At 41.5% G+C, this 25,194-nt stretch overlaps 3 protein-coding genes across 5 annotated transcripts in view; 2 read left to right on the top strand and 1 right to left on the bottom strand.

Annotated features, from left to right (window-relative positions):
- The window catches only part of dock10 (dedicator of cytokinesis 10), a 68,697-nt gene extending 58,170 nt beyond the window's left edge, over positions 1–10,527 (top strand). For 2 of the 3 annotated variants that reach the window (XM_080053088.1, XM_080053086.1), the window contains exons 39-56: positions 1,661–1,771; positions 2,314–2,423; positions 2,561–2,676; positions 3,308–3,445; positions 3,552–3,734; positions 3,826–3,936; positions 4,051–4,266; positions 4,383–4,440; positions 5,104–5,205; positions 5,766–5,872; positions 6,044–6,166; positions 6,253–6,366; positions 7,390–7,536; positions 7,694–7,904; positions 7,999–8,189; positions 8,308–8,408; positions 8,921–9,059; positions 9,517–10,527. In XM_080053088.1, coding sequence (XP_079909214.1) covers positions 1,661–1,771; positions 2,314–2,423; positions 2,561–2,676; positions 3,308–3,445; positions 3,552–3,734; positions 3,826–3,936; positions 4,051–4,266; positions 4,383–4,440; positions 5,104–5,205; positions 5,766–5,872; positions 6,044–6,166; positions 6,253–6,366; positions 7,390–7,536; positions 7,694–7,904; positions 7,999–8,189; positions 8,308–8,408; positions 8,921–9,059; positions 9,517–9,564 — 2,326 coding nt within the window. In that variant the 3' untranslated portion in view covers positions 9,565–10,527. The remainder of the gene's footprint in view (positions 1–1,660; positions 1,772–2,313; positions 2,424–2,560; positions 2,677–3,307; positions 3,446–3,551; positions 3,735–3,825; positions 3,937–4,050; positions 4,267–4,382; positions 4,441–5,103; positions 5,206–5,765; positions 5,873–6,043; positions 6,167–6,252; positions 6,367–7,389; positions 7,537–7,693; positions 7,905–7,998; positions 8,190–8,307; positions 8,409–8,920; positions 9,060–9,516) is intronic. The other variant, XM_080053087.1, reaches the window with a different exon arrangement.
- Positions 10,528–13,453: 2,926 nt separating this feature from the next.
- Positions 13,454–15,087, top strand: LOC307248415 (uncharacterized protein; the record flags this gene model as incomplete). Its single annotated transcript, XM_080024813.1, has 3 exons — positions 13,454–13,829; positions 14,631–14,835; positions 14,955–15,087. The coding sequence occupies 3 exons, from the start codon at positions 13,454–13,456 to the stop codon at positions 15,085–15,087; spliced, it is 714 nt and encodes a 237-aa protein (XP_079880939.1).
- Positions 15,088–15,162: 75 nt separating this feature from the next.
- LOC307248414 (guanylate cyclase soluble subunit beta-2-like) lies at positions 15,163–23,494 on the bottom strand (the record flags this gene model as incomplete). Its single annotated transcript, XM_080024812.1, has 16 exons — positions 15,163–15,379; positions 16,406–16,682; positions 16,854–17,029; positions 17,129–17,283; positions 17,685–17,831; positions 19,022–19,170; positions 19,260–19,580; positions 19,679–19,895; positions 20,459–20,562; positions 20,724–20,775; positions 20,966–21,117; positions 22,032–22,131; positions 22,234–22,394; positions 22,509–22,603; positions 22,798–22,871; positions 23,468–23,494. The coding sequence occupies 16 exons, from the start codon at positions 23,492–23,494 to the stop codon at positions 15,163–15,165; spliced, it is 2,424 nt and encodes an 807-aa protein (XP_079880938.1).
- Between the last annotated feature and the right edge of the window lie 1,700 nt (positions 23,495–25,194).

Below are 25,194 nucleotides of genomic sequence, written 5' to 3'. Positions count from 1 at the left end.
TTATACTAGCAGCATGTAGCCAGACAGCGAGCCAGGAAGTCAGCCAGTCCATCAGACAACAGTTCAGTCATTGAAGCGCCTGAAACCTGAAAAATTTGAAAATAGTTCTCTATAAAATGAAATATTCATGATTAAACAATTATACAAGTTAACGTTTTATGAAGGCAGCCTTAAGGAATATTTACTTAGAGAAAAATAATGAAAAATTGCCAATGTGTTTCATCAGGAATATGTGGAAGTGGTTTGATCCAAATTGATTGACAGTAGCCTAGAAACATTACCCCAACCAAGCCCACAACCGTCATCAGTTTGATTTACAGCTAAATCCTGATGGTGCACGACTTAACCATTTTCCAACTGATCTCCACCCACTTCAAACTAGTGAGAAGAGAACAGTACAAATAAACGTAAACTGAAAACTGTAATGTTCCAAATTTAACAGAAAGTTGTATGTGAACACTTTTAATGGAGAAAATTAATTGTCAGGGCCTTTGAGTTAGCCAGCAAAGCTCCAGGTTGTGTGTTGTTGCAGGTAGACTCACGTCCTAGGACTTTAGCTCTAAATACAGACACACTATACACACAATAAGCACAACATCCACTATGTCACACAAAGGAATAACAACTGCAATGTTTGACCCTTGCTGTTGTAGTCCCCAGCAAAGTGCACGCCTCGCGCCCTCCCCCTCTCTGTGCATGCTGCCGCTGTTAATGGATTGTCAGTGTGACTGCACGTTTATTGATGTTTGTCGTATCAACATAACCCTTTCTGTATTGACATGGATGTTACAGAGATGGGAAATGTACGCTCTTACTGCATGTTAGTTTTCGTTTACGCTCAACATCCTTTTAATTCACAATTCCCACATTGCATGTCCACCTATTAGCCCTCTGTCTCCACCAGCTAGACTCCACCTGCTGCTTGGCTTTGATTCAGTTTTCTGCTCTGAAGTGATCATTTTGATCGGCTTACTCAGTAGTTATGTGTGTCCTCCTTTTTTTCCTCTATTGGCTGGCCAAGAAACAATTTTTGCTTTGTGTAGATTGGCATTCATTTTCCTATGGAGCTTAAGTTAAGCATCATGAGAATATGATATGTCGGACATCTGTTTGTTGACAATCCAGTTTTCTGAGCTGATTTGTGCTGCAGCTTAAATGTCTTCTGATTCCATCACATCTATACATCCTTATCTCCTTGCTGCCTATTGGTTTACATTAACGCAGACCTCAAGCTTCCTACTCCACTAACCTCCAACCGAGTGTTGATGTAACACTTACACATTATAATACTAATAGCAAACTTATACCATTGACTCTGCTCCGCCCCTAACCGCTCTGCCTGACTGACCTCCCTCTCACTATACACCTTTTTCTTTTATCTTTCTCTCTGACTCTCATCACCCCAAGGACTCATTGAAGATCCAGACCTGGTTGCTATAAATATGCAACAAGGTTACAAAAGTGCAAAAAATAGTGCTGTATTGCAAAGTCTTTGCATTTACACACATGGGGTCCTCTTTTTTATGGATTGCAGGCGTGCTCGAGCAACTATTAGCATGCCATGCATAGTTAATAAAGCCAACTAATGATGGACACTTAACAACGATGGTCTCGACTAAACTGACTAATGTTAGCTCTGATGTGATTGGCTCGTGAACAGGAAACTAGCTGCGGCACTAAAGCTGGCCCAGTCCACCCAGGCCAATGGCACCCTGAAGGGCTCTAACCACCCCTCCCAGTCCGCTCATCCCTCAAGCCTCTTCCCACAATGGTAATCACCCTCCACCAGGAAATAACCCCTCAGCCACTAGGCCAGAGTGAAACTGTTCAAAAGAGTCTTTGGTTCTTCAAATGGTTCTTAACGCTAATGATGTCTGGTGATTGGCTCAAATGTATACAAATATTTTAACTCCAGACTATTTAAATACTGTAAGAATCTAAAACAGCACTGTAAACACCTGGATTTAGATACATTCTTGCCCTGTGTATTTTTCGTGTTTGATGTTATCACTGTGTGTTTCCATGGTATAGACTGTAACTGTGTTCTCAGCATGCTCCTCCCCCTGCAGTGTTTATGTGATTTGCCAGTCTCTGTCCCTGTACTTCCGTGTGTTAATACACTCTCCCACAAAACCGCACGTCCTTGGGACATGGTTGCCTTTTATACATGCCTACTACAATTTGTAAAATCACTGCACTTTATTACAGCTTCAACATAATTGTCCAAATATTTAGTAACACATTTGCTGCAGTGTAAGTTTAAAGTATTAAATAATAAGTGTGAGGGCTGCTGATCCCTGCTGTCGCCTCCAGGATGGCGTCTGGAGGGGAAGGTCACCGACACGCTCGCTCCCAAACCATGCCCATCATCAGGAGCAAGAACGCTCTCACCAACCCCAAGCTGCTGCATATGATGGAGACTGGTAATACACACACACACACACACACACACACACACACACACACACACACACACACACACACACACACACTTTCACTCAGACATATATAAAGTGACTCAGATGGATTTAAAGTTATTCCTTTTTGATTCTGTTTCCAGATGGGAATATTCAGGATGGGGACTCCCTGAGTCCCACAGATATCGAAGCCAACCTGTCCACCGAGGTGTCCCTCACTGTGCTGGATGTGCTAGAGCTCTTTGTTCACCATCACAAGGTATGTGGTCCTTTTCATAGTTTACAACCTAAAACTATATACGCGTACTGTGTGAGTGAGTGTCACCTTTTTGGGATTTTGTTAAGAGGAATTTATTTTAATGTATGTAATGCTCTGTATATACAGGTAGCCTGCAGTATAAAAAATATTGGTTTAACTGTTGTGTACTGTTTTTATTTAATCGACACCATTGAAAATGAGGGTCACCCCTCAATTGGTCTCTCGGGGATAAATAAAAGTTAAATTAAAAAAAAATTAAAAATTAAAATCTGAGATCAGCTTTTGGATTTGACAAGTATATGCAAATGAAAACAAATAAACAAAAACAATTCTTCTGATTCTATAACATAATTTTTTTTTAAATAATCATATCTGCCACCATAATTTGAATGCACACATAAAATCTATGCATTTTTTGGTCCAAATAAAAAAATCTTGCAGTTGTGTATCCTCATGCACACATTTACTGCTCAGTCTAAAGCCAAGCTAGTGATACTCTGCTGCCACCTGGCGGCTGTAAGAATCAGTTCTTTAAGTAACTGCGCTTTCAGGTATAAGAAAGAAAGGTTACCTGTTGATACTCAGTAGATAGTAAAAACGTGTTTTCTGCTTTTTTCACATTTCCATACAGAAGCAGCTGTTGCTGGATGAAGGACAGAATGCATTGATGAAGAAGGTGCTGGACACCTACTTGCTCTTCTTTCAGATCAACCAATCCACCGCCACTCTACGACACGTCTTCGCCGCACTCAGACTCTTTGTACAAAAGGTGCAGCAAAACGCCACACGTAAAATCACAACAAATCTAAAATAAGAATCCAGCAGTCTTCCTCATGCATGGACTTCCCCCCCCCCTTCTTTATGCTTTCCTGCAGTTCCCCAGTGGATTCTTCCAGGGTAAAGCAGACCTGTGTGGCTGTCTGTGCCACGAGATCCTCAAGTGCTGTAACCACCGCTCCAGCTCCACCCAGACGGAGGCGGCCGCCCTGCTCTACTTTTTCATGAGAAAAAACTTTGAGTTTACAAAGGGAAAGTCTATCGTCCGCTCACATCTGCAGGTCAGTGAGACCGACCTCCGCACAATAATATCATTATTATCATATAATTTTTTCATTTTGTGACATTGTCCTATCTCTCTCTCTCTCTCAGGTTATCAAGGCAGTGAGCCAGTTGATAGCGGATGCTGGCATCGGAGGCTCCAGATTTCAACAGTCCCTGGCCATCATCAATAACTTTGCCAACGGAGATGCACCACTCAAGGTAGAGCTAGGGCTGTGTTGCAGCTTTCTCACCAATCATTATAGTGTATAGTGGTTTTTCATTCTCATTTATGAAGTATGAAAACTAAACTATCAAGTGTTTTTTTTTTTACAGAACACTCCATTCCCCGCTGAGGTGAAGGACCTTACCAAGCGCATCCGGACGGTTCTGATGGCCACGGCGCAGATGAAGGAGCACGAGAAGGATCCAGAGATGCTGGTGGATCTTCAGTACAGCCTGGCCAACTCTTACGCCAGCACCCCTGAGCTGAGACGCACCTGGCTGGAGAGCATGGCCAAGGTCCACGTCCGCAACGGCGATCTCTCAGAGGTAAAATACGTTACACAAATCTTTAGGTTGCTCTTCCTTCAGAAACTTGACCAATGTCTTTTAGTACAAAGTGTTACTTAAATGTCCTAAAAATGTGTCTTGATTTCCCACCTCAGGCTGCCATGTGCTACATCCACATCTCAGCCCTGATTGCTGAATCGCTGAAGAGGAGAGGTTAGTGTACAATTGCTGCTGCTTCTGATTTGGCTTTTTTTTACAGCATGGTTTGCTGTTGTAGTGCCTCCATCGTGACGCACATTAACTTCTAACCAGAAAGTTCCATCACAGCCATCTCTTGTCGATCAGAAAACTTCTCTCTTTCTCTCTGCTAACATGTTCATTGCAACTCCAAACATGTATCTATCAGTCCTTCATTTCCTTATAGTGGTTCATGTGTATGCCCTGGAAGTGAGCACACTGGTCGGGTGTGTGTAATGGGTATTAAAACAGATTATCATGTTGCCTACTGTTTAGTTATATAGATATGATATATATTTGCATCCAAATACAATTCCCATTCACAACCTCTTAGAGACTGAGGTCTACCTGTTTTGTTTTGCTGCATGCTCCATCTCTATTTCTGCTCGCTCTTCTGTGTGCAAGCTTCCTCACTGAGCCTGCAGCATGTGTCTTGTCTTTCTGCTGTACTTGTCTGACATATTTCCGCATGCACTTCACTTCACGCAACTGAACCTGTGTGTCGACAGCCAGCATAGCATGCAAGCGCGCTCGGCCCGATTCGCGAGCCTTTGTCCTTGAGCTTTTAAAAAGGCCAAAAAGCAAGTGGATGTGAACTTTGTAAAAAACACCTGCTCCTCCTCCGCTCCTACCAAACAGGCTACTGGAGAGCTGACAAGGCCAGGATGTCCAGTGTGTCCCCTGAAGAAAGCCCTGTCTATAACTGTAGCTCCTTACTAACTACCTCCCGAGAACAAGACAGTGAGTGTATGCGCCTGGGGGCCCGCTGGGTGGTGTGTGGGACTGGGAGTTCAGAAAATATAGGCATGGAGAGACAAGGAACTTTTGGAAGGAGTTACATACTGTATGCAGACAAGTTGTCGGTATTGACAGGTGGACATGGTTTGGATTGGAGGGACATCGAATTGTCAGGTGACAGTTCAAATCCTAACCACTCCATTGTTGGATAAGGTTTTTCCACACTGTGTATTATACTGTGTCTCCACTGTTCTTGCCTTAATGATAAGAGATTGTGCTATGTTCTCACTTTTTTTACCATCAATGTTTGATCTTCACTGTTCACTCGAGTCTCATTGGATAAGATGTTCGGTCTCACTGGGGTCTGATATGTCGCACGCTCACATTGGATGTGTTCGTTTCAATGTGCCAAAGATGGATGCTTGCCTGTACAAAAAAAAATTAAAAATTAAACTTTCCATGTATTTTAATACAATAATGTGTGTTTAGAAGCTGAAATTAACACTAGCAATGATGGGAAGTGTGAATGCGCTTAATCACTTTTACTTGTTTGAAAACTCCAGCGTCGTTCTCTATGGGCTGGGCAGCGTTTATGTGCATCAGCCCTAATGTCAAGGAGGAGGGCGCCATGAAGGAAGACACTGGGACACAAGACACACCTTATACTGAGGTCAGTGTTGGTCTTTAAACCTGGACAAAACATAACAGAACATTTTATAAACTTTTTGAAACACATTGTTGCCAGAGAATGTGTGAAGTGCCAGTGGCATGGCAGGAACTGTTCCCCCAACCCCCCCTTTTCTCTCTCTAAAGTACTTCCTGATTTTGCTTCCCTGTGTAGGACACGCTGGTGGAGCAGCTGGAGCTGTGTGTGGACTATCTGTGGAAATCAGAGAGACATGAGCTCATCGCAGACATCAACAAGCCTGTGATCGCTGTCTTTGAAAAGAGGCGGGACTTCAAGGTGACCGTTAAACCCATCAGCTCTTTTTGGTGCCATGTGTGAATTGAGCGTCAAGTTTTACCCAACACTTGTGTTTGTACCCACAGAGGCTGTCGGAGCTGTACTATGACATCCACCGCTCCTATCTCAAAGTGACCGAAGTGGTGAACTCAGAAAAGCGGCTCTTCGGTCGCTACTACCGCGTAGCCTTTTATGGACAGGTGAGCAGCAGTTCATTACCGCAGGCTGTACACACTTTAAGAAACGTCTGTACCGCACATTAAAAAAAAAGACCAACTCTTGTGCAACTGTAACTAAAACCCTGCATCTCTTATGTTAAAAGCATATTTTTATACAACAGGGACAATCGTGCCCTAGTTTATCTTTGAGTCCTGCCTGGCATTGTCTGTGTAGAGGCTCTGTGCCATTCTGGGTTTTGATTATTAACAACCTGGATCCTTGACACACTTTTGTATTGGTTAACGAGGGGGGTATAATATTTCCACGCGAGGAGTTAAGAACTCTGAAGTCAAGAAGTTTAAAAAGCTGTTAATGAGAATATGGAAAAAAGGAGGAGAAAGCTACATCACCCTGTCAGTGAGGCACAGAGAGCGAACAATGAGTCAGTGTCCTTAATTTCTCTGTCTGCTCTTTTCTTCTTTTTTTTAAATTATATTCTGTGTCAAGATTGCGGTAAGTTTTGTACGTCTTTGGTTTTCCACTTTTGTCTGTGCTAACAAGTTTTACCTCTTCTTCTCCTTCTACCACTATTAACACATGCCGCTCTTACCCCTCTTTGAAAGGAGTTTGTGTCAAGCTTGCTGTGGTCCATTTTACTTCCCCATAATGTTCAGTGATGAAATTGTGTCCTCCCTAAACATCAAGAAGAGCTGGTGTCCAACAGGAAGATACTATTTAATAAACCTCATTCCCCTTGCACATTTGACTCCAATGCTGCTTTGAAAATGACCTCAATGTACTCTCCCATCCAGAGCTTAAAACTGACACACAGTTACGGCTTGATTTGTTTTAACATGTGCTATGCGGTGTGTAGACAAGAAACCAATAGAGGGCAACTTAAAATCAGACACCTACACAGCATTTTGCAACCAGCAAAAAGCAACACAATCTAAATATTTCATTTGGCTTGCTTTGCATACACAGAAACACTTCCACGTGTTACAGGCATTGCTAATTAGTGTGTGTGTGTGTGTGTGTGTGTGTGTGTGTGTGTGTTCTGGCAGGGTTTCTTCGAGGAGGAGGAGAGTAAAGAGTTCATCTACAAAGAGCCGAAGCTGACAGGCCTCTCGGAAATCTCCCAGAGATTACTCAAACTCTACTCAGACAAGTTTGGAGCTGATAATGTCAAGATGATCCAGGACTCCAATAAGGTAACTACCTTACAAACAGAAGTTTTTTTTTGGTGAAAACATTCAACCTTAATGATTTGCCTTGCTGTTATTATATCGAGTTATTGGTTTGTGGACATACAACTTTTACAAAAATATTCACTATTGCTTGTTTCAAAATGTGTTAAAAAAAACCCAGGTCAATCCTAAAGACCTGGACGCAAAGTTCGCCTACATCCAGGTGACGTACGTGGTGCCCTACTTTGACGAGAAAGAAGAGCAGGACAAGAGGACAGATTTCGAGAGGCATCACAACATCAACCGCTTTGTTTTTGAGACGCCGTTCACTCTGTCGGGGAAGAAACACGGGGACGTGGAGGAGCAGTGCAAGAGACGCACCATATTGACCAGTAAATAACTTGTTTATCATTTTCACCCACTTGTCAGAACACACAAACTAGACATTTTACAGATATAATGGTTGTTATTTTTCCTTCTCTTCAGCGAGTTCCAGCTTTCCCTACCTGAAGAAGCGTATTCAGGTGGTGGAGCAGCAGAGCACAGAGATGAACCCCATTGAGGTCGCCATCGATGAGATGTCGCGTAAAGTCTCCGAGCTCAACCAGCTCTGCAACATGGAGGAGGTGGACATGATCCGGCTGCAGCTCAAACTACAGGGCAGCGTCAGTGTCAAGGTATGGATTCCTTAGCCATACTACCGATACTAATAAATAAATAAAAAGGGCATAAGGATTCTTATGAATAAGTAAAACGTAAACATTATTTTAATTTCACCTGATCTTCCCCTTCCAGGTGAATGCAGGGCCTATGGCTTATGCCAGGGCATTCTTAGAGGAGAAGAATGCCAAGAAATATCCCGACAACCAGGTTAAACTGCTCAAGGAAATCTTCAGGTAGGATTAACATGCACAACTCAGAGCAAAGTGTGAGGATTATTACTACTAGTTCATAGTGAATTATTTGGTCAACTGCAAGCATTTAATAATAAAGCCAAGACTTCTGTATGAGAACTCTCTTAGGGCAAATGTTACACACAAGGAAATCCAGAATCTCCATAATAAGAAAATGTTAACAGTAATTCCCAAGATCCAGTTTCATTGGAAACCTGGCTGATACAATATGCAGCATATACAGTATGTGTTAAACAAACCACAGAATGTATATCAAAATGTCAACAAAAATAGACCCATTGAAAAAAAAATTAAAAATTAAAGGAATGGATTTAGTTCACAATTATGCAAGTACATGAGTGCAGTGATCCTCTCCAAAGGTCAAAAGGCAACATCATATATACTGTATATATAACTGTCCATGAGTAGATCATTTAAGAGCAGCTTCAATGGCATGATTCACAGCATCACTAGTCAGTACGTCACTATTAGTCCCACATTGTTTGCCCCTGCAGGCAGTTTGCAGAAGCCTGTGGTCAGGCCCTGGATGTGAATGAGCGGCTGATCAAGGAGGACCAGCTGGAGTACCAGGAGGAGATGAGGGCTCACTACAGGGACATGCTGACTGAGCTGTCCGGGATCATGAACGAACAGGTCTCACTACACAATGACCAATAAGAGTCCAGACTTACTGTATGTTACAGTTGCATGGCATAAGGAGCATCATCTATTTCCTGTGCATTATTTAGAAGGCATTTTGCATTTTTTACCAGCATCTATTTTTATTTTTTATTTTTTACTATCATGTCGCCTTCTCTTTCAACATTTTCCTCTCATTACAGCTACAAAAACGTATTCTTGCCGCCAGTACCTCCTCTCCCTCTAAAAGCTCTCTGTCCACTCTTTCTAAGACTGGTATGTCATGCCATCAAAAATTCCTTCATTAAAATACACCATGTCATATTGCGACTTGCTTACCCCACTTTGCCTTTCCCCTTTCCATTTCCCAAAGCTATCCAAGTATCCAAAACTGTTACTCTTGATACTTACTTCCTTTTGAATTTCCCTGTTCCAATACAAGCTTTTTTTTTTTATTCTTGCTTTGGTGCAGATTCCTCACACAAGACAACCAGGATCGGAGCGGCACAGCGCCTACTGAATGGCCAATAGACTCACAAGAAAAACCCCTCTGTTCCAGGGTGGACTTTTTATTTCTTCTTCCCCCCCTAAATGGCTTTGAAGTGCCAGTTTGAGCCTCAAAGTGGATTAATTTGCTTGATTTCTGACTGTAGTGGTTCTCTGCTGGAAGCAAGGAGCAGCAGCGGGCCAGTTGAACTGTGAGCGATGGTGAGTTGTAGAGAAAAAAACAGAGAAAGAAGTGTGTAGACTGTGGTCGTGATAGTCTGTAGTCCCTGTCGTTTGAACGTTGACTATCTGCAGTAGAGGCCAGGCTGCTGGACTATTTAGCTACAGTTTTTTTTTCTTTGGTTTTAAAGACTCCATCCGTGCTTTGTATGGAATACCCTTGCCCTGCCAAACTGATTCATCAGCTTACATACTGACGGAAACACTCTCAAACAAGTACACACAGTACATATGTTCCTCCACACATGTACATCACCACACAACATGCGCCTTCTCTCCACAACCCTTTCCCTTTAGCGAAAAACAGTGACCTTACTGAGCTTGAGGTGCGTTCAGCCGTGTGTGTGTAATATAAAGCTTTTTGGAGCATTTTTGCTGACAGTTTTTACATTTTTTTCTTCTTCTTCTTCTTATCATGTCCTTCAAAATATCTCAAGAGATCTTGTAAGAGATGACTAATGTGAAAGGGAAAAAAAAAGAGTTGAACGCACCTCTAGTTCCTGTTTGAATGTAGAGCAGCTCCACAATGCTACTTTGTACCCTCGCTAAAATTCTGGAAAATATCAGCTTGCCAAATTTCAAATGGGGGAAAACAAATAATTATTATGTTTTGTATCATTTTTATGGTTGAAATTGCATTGTTACTGTTATTATTTCCTGTACTGTTTTGAATTGTAAATAAGAAATATTAATATTTAAAATGTTCGAAATGTTCCTTTTTTTTTTATAAAACATACAATATATAAATATTTGTTAGCTGAGATGAAAAACAAAACAAAAACTAAAGTTTTATGTATAACATTTAAATAAAAAAAATTGTTGTCCTAAATTCATGATGTCAGTGCTGCTATAATCTTTCTCAGGACGTTGCACAGTACTTTCAGATCACACTTCCTCTCGCCTAACAGTAGATCATGACACTTAATATGTAAATCGTATTAGCCTCAGGTTTGCCAATCATGTTGAATGGAGTAAAAGGACTAGAGAAAATGAAATTTTGCCTCGGCACAGCAGCCCCTCACATCCTCCTCTATTGACTGGACCACACTGCAGCAACAGCTAATTATAAATATGAGGTCCGTCACATGCACAATATATAGAAATGTGTGAAATTGAAATACGTGATGAGCAAAGTCAGCCCCGAAAAGAAGAAGAAAACCTGTTGCATCTGTCCGTGGGTGCAGAAGAAAATCTATACATCTTTAAATCCATCCTATTACTATATTATCTTATAATATGACTATATTATTAAATATTGTTCCTCTACTGCATCAAAGCATTTAGATAAAATAGGCCAGGGTTGTTTTTGACCTCCAGAAAGGCTTTTGCTATATAGGTCAACTTGCTCTACTAGCCAGGGATGCTATGTTTATACCCTAATTTATTTTATTTATCTAGTTCTCTATTACTGTCCTGTATACATTTTGTACATTTGTGGTTGGCTGAATTATATTTTCTTTGCTAATCAAATGTGCTGTAGAAAATCTACACAATCCGTGCACAGTAGTGAGAGTTTCAAAATAGTTAATTTGACCCAGAAAGGCAGGTTTACTGTTGCCGTACAGTAATGAATGGACATGCTCCGAAAGCAACAATCCTTTGTTGTGCATCATTGATTTTCTTTGTTTCAAAGTGGGAGGGGTCAAAACAAAATCAGCAGCCAAATGAATCCAAATCTGTGCAGTTTGTTTTGATCTGTGGGAGCCTAGAGACTCTCGTCATCACTGCTACATGTCTGTCTGTTGTTTGAGTCTCCACTGTGTTTACCCTGGAGCTCTGTTTGCCTTTGTGCATTGCATCTTCCTTTTTGACTCTTACGTTTTACTATATAACCACAACTGACGCCCCCGACCAGACTATTTCACTAGTGTATAGGCAGCTGATACACCTGGAAATAGAAAATAATATTGTTTTTGTTTTAATTATTATAATTATAATTTGATATAGGGAGGGAATAAGATACGTTTTTGAATCTTCTAACTGATTATTTGAATGTTACATATTATTTCCCTTCTTGTTGACGTAAGGTTTAATGGGACATTTGAATATGCCAAAATGGATTAATCTCTCATCCAAAAGGTCACTTTGTAATCTGAGTATTAGAATCACAAAGAATCTTTAGCATTAGTGCAAAAAAAATTGAGGAAACTTGGGCACCTACTTCAGTACACAGCAAAAAACACACACTTTAATGGAAAGTGACATGCCATTAAAATTTAGCACGTTCCCGACATAGAAGAGTTCTCCGTGGGATCTGGTGGATCTGGTGTCACTTTTTCCACCCCAATAATTGTGTATAATTACTAAACATGAAGAGAAAGAGAGAGACAGAGAGAGACAGAGCAGCAAGAGTGGTTGTTAATTTATTGATGCTAAGCCTGGAGTTCAGGGCACTGCACATAAATAGAGGTTAAGTGGTCTTGGACATGAAGCTGCTGGTAAAATGCATCATGCAGTTGTCTGTCTTTATCTCTGCCTGACAAGCATTGGTGGAGCCTCTGTCTCTCCACTCTCCCTCTGTGGACGCTCACCTAAAGGTAGCAGATAGAGTTTCACTGACCTCCATAGCTCTTCTTCTTCCCTCCTGCCAGTCGGTAATTTCTCTCATCCCTCCTCTCTCTTTCTCTCTCTCTCTGTAGCTTATGTTGTGAACCAGAAATAAAGGGCTGATTGGGTTTCTCTCTAGTCTACAGGGCCCGCATAGGTACATGTCTGTCTCCCTCCCAGTGACCTAGACTCAGGCACGGGGTCGGGTTGCTCTGAGCCAGCACCTTTTCAATCTAGGTCAGACAATACAGACAATAATTTGAATGAATATGCGGCCAGCGGTGTCTCTCATGTTGGAGTCAGAGACTGTCTTCCTCTTTTCACAGTAGGTTACAAACATTTGGTGCAGATGAGCGCCAGTGCAACACCTGACCATATCCTGGCCAGAGGAAGCCCCCATTGAGTGTAATTATCTGTCATTTTCTCCTTGTGTGTGTGGCCGCCTCTATTTGAGGTCTGTTGCAGTGATTCCTTCTCTTATTATTTATCAAACAGCCAGTTGTGTATGTGTATACATTTTAAAGAAATATCCTAAATCCACTTGTGAAATTAATTAATTTGACCCTGATCTGTCTTTATATAAATTACCCACTTCATCCCAGTCAAATAGTGGAAGTTGGGCTTTTCTCAGTTTCCTTCCTAGATTTATCTTCACTGACAGATTTCATTAATATTTCAAAAGTATAGTGTAATCCTAACCAAGAGAGCATAACAAGAAAAGAGAGGTGCCAAAAAGTAATCTGATCATTATTCTTGAGCTAAAACATGACATTGCTACATATTGTAGGACGGATATAGTAAAGTTAAAACAAAAAACAAAAAAACAATACAGTTTACACTGCACTACTTTAAGTAGGTCTCCCGCCACTCAAGCAAGCTCTTGTGCTGCAGTGCACATTTCATTTCCGACCCCCTGCTTAGTTTTCCTGAAACTGGACGCCGGCCGGGGCTGATTAATAAAACATTCTCCGTGTGCTGCTGCGGGCGGATGATTGGAGCCTTTTCAGATGTACAAGTGGTGAAAGGCGGCATAATCTCCCTCAAAACAAGATCTGGAGGACTGAGATTGAGGCATACATACAACAGAGACGGGCACACCAGTATAGGAGGACCACAAAAAGCCTCGCGGGAGCAGCATGTTAAAGCCACAGCAGCAGCAGAAGCAGCAACACGGCGAGCTTCTCCTACAAGACACGCCGCCGGTGTTTGGAAAGCCGTGGTACTGGCAGCGCAACGGCAGCACCATGGAGAGCACCCGCAGCCTGGCGCAGGTCATTATGGAGATGCGTGACGAGATCAAAAAGCTGGAGGCGGAGAACCGAGAGCTGCGGCTGGGAGACTACGGTCAACCAGGGCTGCCATCCGGGGCCGTGCCGGTGCCGGGCCCGGGGGAAGACAGCCCGGTGTCTCCTCCAGCAGCTGAGCAGCGGGCAGGATTATTGGAGGAAAACCCCTATGGAAGCCTGAGGCGAAATGCGTCTGCGCCAATCCTGGAGGGACAATTATACAAAGGTAAGAGATGTGAATACGTTTAACTTGCGTGATTTCATTTTTTCTTTTTTCTTAGTCAATTTATTGATTATGTTACAATAACACAAACATAAGCATAATATAAAGAAAAACAGATGGGATATCCAGCAACATATAACTAACACATCAGTAGCCTATATCAAATAATATTGTTCATGTTCCAAAGGGTTAGGAAGAGCGTTTCTGGTCCTACAGGCATACCCTTCTTTTTTTAAACCATTTTTCATAGATAGCCTAATATAAATTAAATTTAAAGCCATCAGTGTCCATAGCCTATATTTAATTTGTCCGGCTTAAACAATGAACCCTTTTGAACAAAACAAGACCCAAGCACTTGGAACAGATTAACCAAAATCTTCAGACAGTTGGCCTACACAAACAAGACATAACTTAACAGAAGATCCAGCTCATAACCATTCAATAACAGCTAAACAGCACCAACACCAAAAATTAGATTAGGTTAGCGGTCTGTCTCACAGATTCAAATAAATAACCTTCACTTAAGTCTCAAGTATCTCTCAAAACACTAGATTCCAAACTGCAATCGCCATTATGCAATTCCATAGCATATTTGAAACCATTTTACAGAAAGGCCCTTTTTGTTCACTGAAAGTACGTCAACATGTGACATTAAGACATGGAAAGTTTATGATTATCTAGCATGAACACACATGAAATTTAAACTAGAGAAATTGTCCTATTTGTTTTCTTTCCATATCCATCCCTGCACTGTTGCAAATATGCATCCATTCCAACGCCTTTGTCTTCCTTGTTATTCCACAGAGAACACGGTCATGACTGTCCGAAGGTACTCTATAAGCGCCAACCTTGCTGGGGTGACCATGAGAGAGGGAAGGAGCGACTCTGGATGGGGGAGACTGCAAGAAGACATCCAGCATGGCAACGGCATCTTTGGTGACTCAGCCAAAGGAGAAGTGGGGAGAGGTACAAACAGGCACTCACTGCAGGAATACGGCCAGAAAAACAGGTAAAGATGGGGCATGTCATGCGGTCTAAAGCTTTAGAAATGCAACTTTAAATCAACAATCTTAAGTTACTTTTTTTGTAGTCACATAACTCAAACTTGATTTCTTTGGTCCTTTTTAGGTCCAAGGTAAAAACAGTCACATTCCTTCTACCCGTGGATGACATTTACACCAACCGGCCGGTTCTGACCAAGCACCAAGAGGAGGGGCCTAAAATCACAGAGCTGGCCTCCATAAGTGAGACAGATTCTTGAGAGGATGAAGCAAAACCCCTTTAAAGACTAGGATGCGGACATGAACTGAGCCTCTGTGGCCTCAAAACAGGTTATTTAGGAGAGTGTAGATTGGGCTCTCACTGAGTGAGCCAGCAGACCGATTTTTATCACATCCGACCACACAAACAGAACACTCTGGTTACAGGTGTTTGTTTTCATCCGGCCATGGCAATACAGTCCCTGGTCAGTGGGCATGATGCACGGGGGCCTTCTGCAGCGGGGATCAGGTGTCTGGACTCCTCTCCCCGCCTGGGGTGTCGTCTTTGGACACCTGCGGGTGACAGGCCCTTTTACGGACATCTGTGGTCACTGACACAGGCCTCGTGACCAGCATCAGACTCATGATTTATTCATCTTTGTTTATTTTCACGACGCAAAACCTAAATGGGTAGTCAAGGGGTCACGTGTGTGTACGACATTGTGACCTGTTTCTTGACAGTGTTCCTAAAGAGTGTGTATATTTTTTTAGACTCTGCCTTCATGTATAGGAGGCTCCTCGTAAATATACCAGTGTACATACTAAATACGAAAAGTAAGGCACATGTGAATTACTGTATGACCTATGTCCGTATGGACACATTTAAGTATTTGTAAATCTGGATAGTTACATTTTGTGTTGTTTTTTGTAAAAAGTAGGCTTTTGATCTTTTGGCATTGACAGGACCCTGCAAACACTAAGAAAGACATTAGCCAAAAGGTTTGTCTTTACTTTTTACTGTTCTGCATTGAAAAAAAAAAAACTAAACAGCAGATGAAGTTCAAAAGACTACTTTTTCTTACACTGAATGCAGCTTACCTCTAATTGGCGATACTGTAGATTGGCGTGGTTGAAATGCACCAGGTGAACAAGGGGTTTGAGCATATTGATTCCTCACTAAGTTGTATGAAAACAAATTAAAAAGGCCACTGGACTGAATATATTTTTACCTTCTGTGCTCATGAGATTTATTGGGAGTCAATCACCGACAGGGGCAAATGCATTTATTATTCAGTATGCCTGACAGATACATGAGCTATGGCCAAAGCATATACCGTCAACTTCAAGCTTTAATACAATAATTGATCTAATACATCCAAAGTGTCACACAAGCTGTGCTCAAGAAGGAACATAGTCTGTGTAGAGCATCAAGCTCGCTGGTGTACTATATAGTGAGAAAGATACCATCCACACATAAAAACTGTTTGTCATTTTCAAGTTTTAAATACGCTGCAGGTTATACCAGCTCATAGGACTGCACAGAATTTGGTTAAGGTGTGTTTGCTTTGATTGTCAGATTCCACAGCAACAGCAATTGACCGTTGTGCCTCTGTATCCAAACGGTTGTCACTGTCTGAGGCGTCCATATCTTTCTCTGTGAATTTGACTTCTGTTTGGTCAAATTCATCCGTGTCTTTTATCCGGCCTAGAGCTCCATCCTCTGTGTGCAGGCTTCCATAGCTCTCGGAGTCCCGGGGCTTGATGGCTGGGCAGGCCAAGGGTTTCGGCGGCGGGGAAGAAGTAGGGCTTTCACTCGGGCTGTCTCCATATTTCATAGGGATCAAGCAGAGGTCGTCCCTGCGCTGACTCTGAAAAACTACAACAGAGAGAGGATGAGAGAGGGGAAAGATTTATGTATAGGTTATTATGTATATACAAACTGCAGGACATTTAAAACCAAACCAAACTCATTGTTTACCCAATTAGAAGGACACAGAGTAAATCACTAGATGTAGAATTAGAAGATTTTGTCTGACAGCAAACAGACCTGACTGACTCATCATGTCCTGCTGTCCAGCCCCAGTCTCCAGGTTTGAGAGACCCATAATCTGCTGCTTGCTCTCTCCTGTGTTCCCTTCAAGAAAGTAAGTGATCATCCTGCCCTTCCCCTTCACCTCAATCTCCCCTCGCTTCTGCATAAGAAAGCTTCCATTCTTCAAAGCCCTAGGGAAAGTGGACAGAGGAAGGGGAAATCAGAAAGAGCTTCATGTCGAAGTATGTATGACGGTTTGTGTGTGTTCTGGCATGAATAGGTCTCCTCACTGGTAGACAGTAGGGCTCAAATGGATCTTGTCGGGCAGGCCATGACTCTCCATGCGAGATGCAGTGTTGACTGTGTCTCCAAACAGACAGTAGCGAGGCATTTTCTCCCCAACTACACCCGCCAGTACAGGCCCACTGTGGACACCCACACGTATCTACGGAAATACAACAAGCCAGAGAACAGATGCTGCGTTCGCACAGAGGAAAAAAATACATTTCATGCATCAAAGCAAAAAGTTTTACCATTGACACCATTGATACATTTTCAGCAGTGGAAGAAGTGTTCATATAACTTACTTAAGTAACAGTTGCAATACAATAATATAAAACAACTAGTGCTACATTTAACTTAATTAAAAGTACAGAAGTACAGTATTAGCAACCAAAGGATCAAAGTACTCACCATGCAGGGTGACCTCCATTAGTTTAATAGGGATTTTTATCTAATTAGATCAATGTGAATGCCCATGGAGAAGTACGTTAAATACTATGTACAGTGCTTGAGTAACTTTTCACCACTGTGTTTGTGAGAACGGCACTACAAACATTTATGTACCTGAATGGGTCCTCCTGTCACAGGGTTAATAACCTCCCTTGAAGCCAATATCATACCCAGGGCAAAGTTGGCCACCCTCTCAGCATGGCTGGAGACAGGTATGGGTACCCCGCCTACCACCATATAGGCATCCCCTATGGTCTCCACCTGGGAAACACCAAATAAATACACCGGCTTTGTCAAATTTGTTGTGGGTCTCATTTGAACACCTTCATCAACTTGAGAATGTTGTTGTAGTGACACTTCGTCTGCCAATTTCTGATTTAAATACCACAATCGAGCTGTAGTCACAGTAATCTGACGCGAATGACATGGGATGTGGTATCTGGTTTCAAAAATGTACTAAAAAAGGTCAAAAACATACAAAGTCACACGATCACACAGTAAAGAAATAATATGCTCCTGTGCCTAGTTCAGCTGTCTTCCAAACTGAAACTGTGCATGTCAGCATCTTCACATAAATAAAATATTCAATATTACAAAATTACTTTTTAGCTGTAAATACACTTAGCTATATCAAATGTAAAAAATAGAAACTGTAAATTATTATGAATTATACAAAACACATACAACTTGCAGAAATATAAATAAACAATTTCCAATGCATTCATGTAATCTGGCTCTTACAGTTGTGTTTATAAAGTAAAGGGAGATTACTCGAGATATTAATCCCAAGGTATCTAAAGCAGGAAGGAGTCACTCAAAAGGGATCTGCTTTCCCACATTATTAAGTGGAAAACAATTACTTTTTCCAATATTGAATTTATATCCTAAAACGGAGCAAATGTATTCTTATCAATGCATACAGTAGTATTTGTGACATAAATCAAGAGGTCATTAGCATAAAGGGAGACCCTATGTTGCTTTGTTAAATTCAAGTCAGATCAAATGAAAAAAATAAAAAAATCCAATATGAATATTTGATAGCATCTTTGAAGGTCCGGTCTGCTAGCCTGGCTCCGCCCGCCCGCCTACTTCCGGCCAAATTTTATTTTCCCTTCAGTAGTCAGTCTGGGTGTACAGCCCATTTCCCAGTTTTGCCGGAGATTCGACAGCCGGTCCAATCAGCGAACAGAGCGAGTGGCTGAGAACGATGACGTCGAAGTCGCGCTCCAGTTTCAGTTGCCAGAAGCCGGCTCATGACACACGTGACGACCAAACGTTATGCGATTGGTTGGCTAATCCAGAGTGGCACTGGGCAGATCCAATAGTTTTAAACTTTAACAGACACCCGCCTCCATGAGTGAATGTTTGCCAATTACAGCACTGCCAGACCTTCTGTACAAATGAAATGAAGTACGATGGTCTGGTAGCACCAGGCTACCGGTCTGCTGTACCTTATAAACATTGTGCACAGTTGTGAGCCGATCGAATCGAAGATACATGGAGTTGAGCATGAAGACAATTTGGATGGGTTCACATAGGGAGCAGATATCAGTGAAGGTCACCACGTCACTGAACAGTACGGTGCACTCTTTAAATTCTCCTAAAGGATAAACACACAAAGACTCGCATTAGACACAGTCACGTACACAAACAAACACTATTAGTAAGCATAAAGCCTATTCCGTTAACCTGCTTCCACTGTCTTGCCCTCCTTCAGCTGATTGGCCACGTGCTTGGGCAGCATGGCGTACAGCAAGTTCTCCGTCTTCCTCTTCTCCTCCTCCAGGTGTTGGGACAGGAGACGGAGCTCCTCCTTCTTCCTCTCCAGCTGACTGGACAGCTCCATTTCAGCCAGCCGCTGCTGATTGAGCAGGATGAGGTCACGGGTAACGTCGTGGGGTGCAATGTCGGAAATGTGCATGTCCATCTCCTCCAGCTCCTGAAGGCTCCTCAGCAGGGGTGACGCTTGATACAGCATACAGTCCAAAGAGGGCATCCAGATCATCTGACCTGTATGTGGACAAACACATGCATAAAGACTTCTTCTGTCTGCTTTTGGGGGGGTAGACTGTGTATGTTTGGGATTTCTTCTATTACTTGTCCTCTACCTCTGAGCTGCAGCATGGGCCTGTCCCTCCACGCTGCTGGCATAATGTCTCTGCACGTCTGCAGGACAAAGTGACTGTTGATGAACTTCCTGATGCTGGCGATGGTGAATGTGACTTCAGGATGCACAATGCTGAAGTACAGGTCCAGCTGGATGCCTATCGTTTGGAGCCCGGGGACCATCCTCTGGAGGTTCACGCCAACCTGGTTCACCACCAGCTACCACCAGGTTTCACTCCAGTTAATTTAAAGGACACATATTATTCAAGTTCAAAATTGTAATTTGGGTTTTTACTAGAAACGGTTTTCATGGTGTAGTTTATATTTCTCACAGTGCCAATGCTTAATCTCCTCTTTTCACCCTCTGTCTGAAATGCTCCATTTTAGCTAAAACCCACCTTCCAAAAAAGCCCTTTCTGCTCCGCCAGTTTACTATAGCTGACTGTGGGTTAAATTAAGGGGTAGCGGGGGATGTGGTTCTGATGAGGAGGTATTGCTAAATTAGGTAGGAAATTAGGGGGTGGGGCTTATGACATCATAAGGGGAAAGCAATCTGACTTTTTCTAATGGTTCAGAAGGTTACAGAAGGAGGTTTTCAGAAATGTCGAGGTGGAGATTCTAGCCACACCGGGGACCCATATTTAGGTTTGAAAAAACATGAAAAAGCGTATTTTGAATAATAGATGACGTTAATACCATTTCAGTTACTCGTTACTAGTGACACATTTTCACAATGCCACAGTAATATACTGTATATTTTATGTTGATATGGTCACCTGTACCTGCTCATCAAACACTATGTGGAAAGGGAAAGCATGGCAGAAGGTCTTCAGATCAATGTTAAGGGCTGTGGGGTAAACTGGATGGAAACCGTTCAGCAGTTTGCCTGCAAAGAAAGACAAGGATAGAGTTTGTAACAATTCAATTAAAGACACTACAGGTGCAAGGATGTGGCACCTGTTAGCGGTCCTACACTGCTGGTGTCTCCAAACCACTAGCTTCAACCTATTGCTCTAAGATTTGTATTTTTAGGGGTGTCTACTGTACCTTTCCCAAGATGAACCAGTCCCCTGATACTGGATATTTTCTGATGAATGGGCTGAGGACACAGAGAGTATTTTATTTATGTGGTTTAATTTGTGCACAGGGGCTCTTGGCCTCTTTGGTTTTGCTTCAATAATAGTTGCTTCAGATACAGCGCTTATAACACAGATCATTAATGTAACCTTTTTAGTCCATGTCACGGTATCATGTTGGGTTCTCGGTAAAGGCCCAGTTTTCCTGCTGACCACAGTGGTGTTAGCAGTGACGGCGGGCCACTGTGTAACTAGGAAAACCACATGCTCCTTCTTCCCAGTTCTCTCCAGCTCCTCCAGCTGGCTGACAATCTCCATGGTTATCTCACTGTTGAAAAAATCGTTTGCAACAGCTCCAATGATACCTGTGAAGGAGATTGATGACACCTTGTCTGTACACTCACAGTACAATGCATTGCTATACAAGTCAATGTGAATGATCAGATGATAGCGGAAACATTAGAGAAAAACAAGAGGACATAAAAACAAGAAGAAGCAGCCTCCATCATTAGACCTCCTTGTTATCCAGGTTCAATACAACAAGAAACAACATGTTCTCTACAGGCTGTGAGTAAACAAAGCTTGCTTTCTTAACCTTGACACACTGGTAACCTCCTTTATGAGAGCTAAATAAAAAGCCTGGCACTACCCTGCTTGGCTGATCTAAGAACCGTCATTGTTGTTGTGTATTTCTTCCTGTAATTGGTCCAGCCCCCACAATCAGTCTGTCACTGGCTACTTCTCCTATTGGGGAACCCAGGTATGGGCATCGGGCAGCACATTGCAGAGTGTGATTTGGGTGATTTGGAGCGACGTTTTCGGGAATCTAGAGAGAGCATAATAAGCAGATAATCGGTGTGCACACGATATTAGGGTAGAGATGGGTTTGTGAGCTGGTATTTGTTATCTGATCACAAAGGCTAGTACACTCTAATTAACACTTCGCATCTCTGGAGCAGAAAGCGGTGGAAGTAAACAATGGGGAACACGAAAAAGGGTTTGTTGTTTTCACACATGCACCATCCCAAGGCTCTTATGCACACTCAAACAATCAAGGCATGTCTGCCTACACACATAAGCAATCGCAAAGACACATAAACGTTTATAATTTTTTTAAATCAACATGAGTAGATTTTGGAACTGCAAAAAATACTTTGTCAACCACTAAATGCTGTAATTGAATGGTGAAGGTTCTGCCATATTGCTTCCTTTGTTAAGGGAGGTAATTGATCACCCTCAACTGTAAAACTATGATGTTCTGCATACTTTCACTTATTACCAGTAACAATGTGGCAGAGTCCTCTCCGGTCGGAGTAATAGTGGAGAAGCATGGTACCATCAGGGTTCCTCTCCACCCGAAATGATGGTGCATTCATTTCCTGCAGGAACCAAACAATGACTCGTTAATAAAAAAAGAAAATCTTCCTTAAATGAGTCTTAAAAAGGGAATACGCGAATAGACATGGGAGCTGGCTTGGCACCTTGTATGACAGGGATAGATAGCTATGAAGTGCATCCAGATTCTCAATGAATTCATATAGATTTCCTCCCAAGGTCCGCAGCATGTGATCGTAGCCCGAGCGTTGGCAAAATTCGAAGAAATATTCTCCAAACTGCCTCAACACAACCTCTGGCTTCACTCCTGCAAAATATTGATAATAATAATAAAAATAGAACAATTAATGGATAATTAAGAAACTTATCTTTCTCTTTTTTTTTTAAAGTGAAACATGAACAAGCTTTGTAAATAATTTACCCAGGAGCTTGCAGGCTTCTGCTACCAACTTCATGGTAATCTCATCGTTATAGACTTCATGTGTGAGGAAAGTATCCTGCACTCCAGCTTCATCCCTGTACATGATGATGGGAAGACGGTGGTTTTATTGTTTTGGGGGTTAGGATGAAAACTGAATAGGAAATGATGATAAAAAAATATCTAAAAGTTGTTCTTCATTTATCAGCTCCACAAAGTAATCAGCAGGGATTTATTTTAGTAGTCTACGCTATGCCTCGTAATAGGACATAGAAATGTATGTTTAGCCTACCTGAGTTTGACCCATGTCTCCTCGCCAAACTTTTCAACTACCAGCGATCTCAAACAGGTGTTGATAAATCCATACTGTCGATGACAAATGCGTTCATAAAAAGCTTTATAGAACAAGATTGTAGGTATTGGGTGACCAAAAGAAAATACGTTTTGTAAAAAGCATACCATATCTTTGGCAAGTTTAACGCACCGTTCGTCCAAGAGCCACTTCTCCCTCTCTTCAGAGTAGATATCCTCCTAGTCACATCACTCCCTCCGCCTTATGTGAAGTCACACACCCTGGACGATGCTCCCAAGACCGGTATGGATACTGTCAACGGTGATGCACGAGGAGCTGCCCAGTCCGACTGGTGCTGAAACAGCGATCAGCCCTACGAGTATTTCACATCCTTAATTAGGCCTATGTATAGGCATAATAAGGTTAAATACCCCGCTACTTAAATACAAATAATGCGTTATTCAGTGGCACAGATGCTTTGATTTGGATTGTTTTATACATATTGCTCTACCAGCTGTTTGTCCGTAGATTGTTGAGCATATTTCCAATATCTATTATAGGCTGCTGTAAGGTAGGTTACCATTTATTTTCAATCGCGGGTGAATTTGAATATGTATTGGTAACTTGATATACGGAGAGCCCACAGGGACAGTTTTTACAATTTACAAACCTTTTGGAACCGCAATACAGGGCTCATACACCTTTAACCTTCCTCTCGTGTTAGGGTCGCCACCGACCCGTTTTGGATTTCAAATGCATAAAAGAACCACTTACATTTTGTTTATTGCATCAAGATTTCTTGACTTTGTCAGGAACCTCTATTTCAAAAAAAATAAAAAAAAATAAAAATTCACTTAATTATAAAATGCTCTGGTGGAAATTACAACACTTGTGGTGTTAGGGTCGTTTTCGACCCGGTTATAGAATAAGATGTAAAAAACAATTACTAGAGCCAAAACTGAAATCATAAGTGCACTGTCAGCCAACACAATGACAGTCAGCTCCTCTCCCAATCATGTGAGCTCTGGGGAGGTTCTCATTTTGACTTTTTTTGCCTTATACCTGCATAAAAGCGAAACAAAGAGACGGGCATATCCAGACATGTGAGGTCAATTCAATATAGAGTTGGTGACTTGCAGAGTGCACATCTCCTATTTGCAGTATTCAAAAATGAGGAGATATACAGTGAGCCAAGTTCTGGATCATGTTTTTGGTGAAAATGGCCACCTGATTCTAAAAATAAGAGGTGTCAGGTCTGCCGAAGCACTAAGGACAGAAAGATAAAAGTATTGTGCTTTACCTGCAAGAAATATCTCTGCAAAGAACACTAAAAGTGTTGCTCTTTGCCACACATCTGAACATACAACTAAACATATGCACACAGAGACTTTTACTCTGTTTTTTTACTAGTTTTGGAACTAGTAATTGATTTCGATTGGTTTGATTTGTTGTTGTTTATTTGACCTTACAAATCTATATTTTGTGTTGTGACTTGTTCTGGTTTTCATTGTGTTTGTATAATGCTGAAATAAAAGTTTTTTTTGCTGTTTTCTGAAATAAATATATATGGTTCGTAATTGACCAGTAACACCATAGATGTTAAAAAGGTCAATAATATTAATATGAAAAAATTAATAAAACAAATTTTGTTAAGAAATGTGTTCTCATACCCCTCAGTAATAATCAGGTAACACAACAACCAAATATTTATTTATATGATTCTCTTGAGGTTAATTTTACAATTTTTTTAATTGAAATTGAGGTGCATACTGACTAAAAAAAGGCCCAGCCTCCTCCACCAAAAATATTAAAAACAATATTTTCATGGATAAGGGATCCTAACAATGTAACCAAGAGATGAGAAACAAAAAAGATGATAGATAAATGTTTTTAGTGTTTTTTACAGCTGATTTCAGACACGGGTCGAAACCGACCCGCTAACACCATGGATGGTAGCAGGAAGTTAACACAGGAGGAAGGTTAAATTAAAACGTGTTATCGTGTGGTTCAACATCTCTAGGATAATTCATTTGTAGGATATATTTCATTTCATAATACAATATGTTTTCTAGAAAAAATAATGCTAAAAGGCCTACTTATGTAGCTTTCTTCACATTCATTAGGTATGGTATAAGAACGTATTAAAAAGAACCATATAACAGCAGTTGAGATGCATAATTTCAGTGTTTTCCTTTCAGTTTACAGTGAATTCAATTTGTTTTCATTTTGGTAGCCTATACTGTATTTGTTACATTTAGGCTAAAACGATTAACACAAAGATTCTGGTAAAAAAAAGTTGCTTATAATTAGGTCTTTAGGTCCTTGTAATTCAATTCTGGTCTGATGATCTGGTCATAATGTGACCAGCATCAAAGGTGGATAAAACAAGTCTGTTAA

The sequence above is a fragment of the Ammodytes marinus genome, assembly GCF_949987685.1.
Source record: "Ammodytes marinus genome assembly, chromosome: 3".
Lineage (NCBI taxonomy): Eukaryota > Metazoa > Chordata > Actinopteri > Uranoscopiformes > Ammodytidae > Ammodytes > Ammodytes marinus.
The sequence above is the reverse complement of the archived record's forward strand: the minus strand, read 5'-3'. Positions and strand labels throughout refer to the sequence as shown.